General features: G+C 44.7%; 1 protein-coding gene across 3 annotated transcripts in view; it reads right to left on the reverse strand.

Annotated features, from left to right (window-relative positions):
- The window catches only part of ltbp4 (latent transforming growth factor beta binding protein 4), a 71,490-nt gene that overhangs the window by 7,540 nt on the left and 61,450 nt on the right, over nucleotides 1-2,500 (reverse strand). For all 3 annotated transcript variants that reach the window (XM_076282775.1, XM_076282776.1, XM_076282774.1), the window contains 2 exons: nucleotides 1,133-1,258; nucleotides 710-853 (listed from right to left, as the gene is read on the reverse strand). In XM_076282775.1, the coding sequence (XP_076138890.1) occupies nucleotides 710-853; nucleotides 1,133-1,258 (270 nt within the window). The remainder of the gene's footprint in view (nucleotides 1-709; nucleotides 854-1,132; nucleotides 1,259-2,500) is intronic.

Here is a 2,500-nt window from a genome sequence, read left to right on the forward strand (position 1 = left end):
GTACATTTGTTTATGTTATTGTTTATTAGAAATAATTGACGGTGGTCATCCTCAGCGAAGGTGAATGACACTATACTCTATACTAACAAAATCGTTTGAATGTAAATTATCGTAAAATATTATACATATCAGAAACATCATATATGAATCAGAAACATAATATAGTATAGTATGCACTCAATAGTGTTGGTGGTATTACAGTATAAAACTAACATAAATCACTTCACCTATGTACCATATGTAGTGTTTGGTTATGACCAACAGGGGGCGCTATAAGCTTGCATATACTAGCCATCAACATTGCAAACTGACACTCAGTACAGTATTGTCAGACTGTATGTCTGGCCTTCATCTTTCTGGCCTTTCTTGCCCAAACAATTCAACTCTGGTCTGGACCTTTCAAAAGTCAGTGGTCACCTGGATGGTATGATGTGGTGTGTGAGCTATGATGTGTGGTGTGTGAGCTATGATGTGTGTGGCGTCAGGTCTGTGGTCTGTGAGACGTGGTGTGTATGTGTGTTAGACTGGGGTGTATGTGTGTGTGTGTGTGTGTGTGTGTGTGTGTGTGTGTGTGTGTGTGTGTGTGTGTGTGTATGTGTGTGTGTGTGTGTGTGTGTTTGCATTTCACCTGGCGGTGTGTGTGTGTGTGTGTGTGTATGTGTGTGTGTGTGTGTGTGTGTATGTGTGTGTGTGTGTGTGCGCGTCTCACCTTGCAGTGTGCGGCCGACACACTGGCGTGTGTGTGGGTTGTACTCCTCTCCAGGGTTGGGGCACTCACACAGGAAGGAGCCCTCAACGTTCTCACAGAGCGCTGCTCCACACACACCCTGCATATTCTCACACTCATTCTCATCTTAACACACACACACATACACACAAACACACACACACACACACACACACACACACACACACACACACACACACACAGAGGGAGAGATGGAGGCAGAAAGAGAGACATTCTGTCAAAAATATAATTAAATCTTGGCAGCATAAATGGATATTATGGAACTAATACACACAGACATGTAAGCACGCACACACATGCAACACAAACACACACACACACACGCCAGAATGCACGAATACACACTCCACACACACCCTCAGCACACACACTTGACTGACGTACCCACACAGCCCTTGCCATCCTCGGTGATCTCATAGCCCTGGTCACACATGCAGTGGTAGGTGCCAATTAGGTTCTGGCAGAAGGCATGCTCCCCACACACAGTCTCGTTGGCACACTCGTTTATGTCTGAGAGAGAAGGAGAGAGAGAGAGAGAGAGAGAGAGAGAGAGAGAGAGAGAGAGATAAAGAAAAACAAGAGAGAAAGAGAGAAATATACATAGGAAAAAGACGAAAGCGAAAGACAGAAAGAAAGACAGAGAAAGTAAGACAGAAGTGATAAGAAAACAGGAGGGCCAAAAGATGGAGAGATTGGGAAAAAATACAGTAAACATAAATGATCATAATTGCTATAAATGATTTGAGTTATCTGGGTATATGGGATTATGGCATAACATCTTCTATCCTGAAGACATTAGCAGAGTATTGGGTAGTTGTATCATGCTAGAATACAGTTACATAACACTATCTGTGTGGTGTGTGTGTGTGTGTGTGTCTGTGTGACGATTAGTGTGTGTGTCACAGATGGGCTTCTTGGCATGACGAAACCAATGGAAGTCATCTGCTTTAGCATCTGCACACTGAATGAGGGGGATGAGGGCAAGCAAACACTCACATTCATCACACACATCTGTCATGACTCACACACACACACACACACACACACACACACACACACACACACACACACACACACACACACACACACACACACACACACACACATAGACTGTCTATCTCTATCTGTTTCTCTCCAACAGACACACACACAAACACACACACGCACACACACACACCCGCCCCACCCACCTCCACCAGCTGTGTCCAACCTGTTGGCCTTGTGCTGACACAAACTGTGGGTCTGTTTTGTAAACTCTCATTTCCAGAGCCTCATTCCCTCCCATAAAACTCTCTTATGCACTAATCACTGCTCTCAGTGGCCTCTGTAAACAACACACACACACACACACACACACACACACACACACACACACACACACACACACACACACACACACACGCACACACACACACACACACACACACAGCCATCAGCTCTCCCAGCATTGGAGCAAGCAGACGCAGAGTGTTGTAACACTCCTGGTCTATGGTGAGCTATTTCGCTTTGCAGTAGATCCATGTTGCCATAGGATTCGTACGATCTGTGCCAGATTAACCCTTGTCTTGTAAACAGTGTAAAAAGGCACAGTTGATCTATGCATGCTGTGACCACCTTTGGATTCTTTGATATGTAAAACAATTAACATTGTACATGAATTTGGACGCACTTTGTGTCCATCGGCCTCATAGGCTAAAGATCTGTATGATCGTATGTGCCAGATTAGGGCCAGATCTGAGTGAAATTGGGGCA

This window comes from Alosa pseudoharengus, unplaced genomic scaffold (assembly GCF_046254945.1).
Source record: "Alosa pseudoharengus isolate Yale_2024_CS ecotype anadromous, Long Island Sound unplaced genomic scaffold, YU_APseudo_1.1 YU_APseudo_1.1_scf_13, whole genome shotgun sequence".
In the NCBI taxonomy this organism is placed as follows: Eukaryota; Metazoa; Chordata; class Actinopteri; order Clupeiformes; family Clupeidae; genus Alosa; species Alosa pseudoharengus.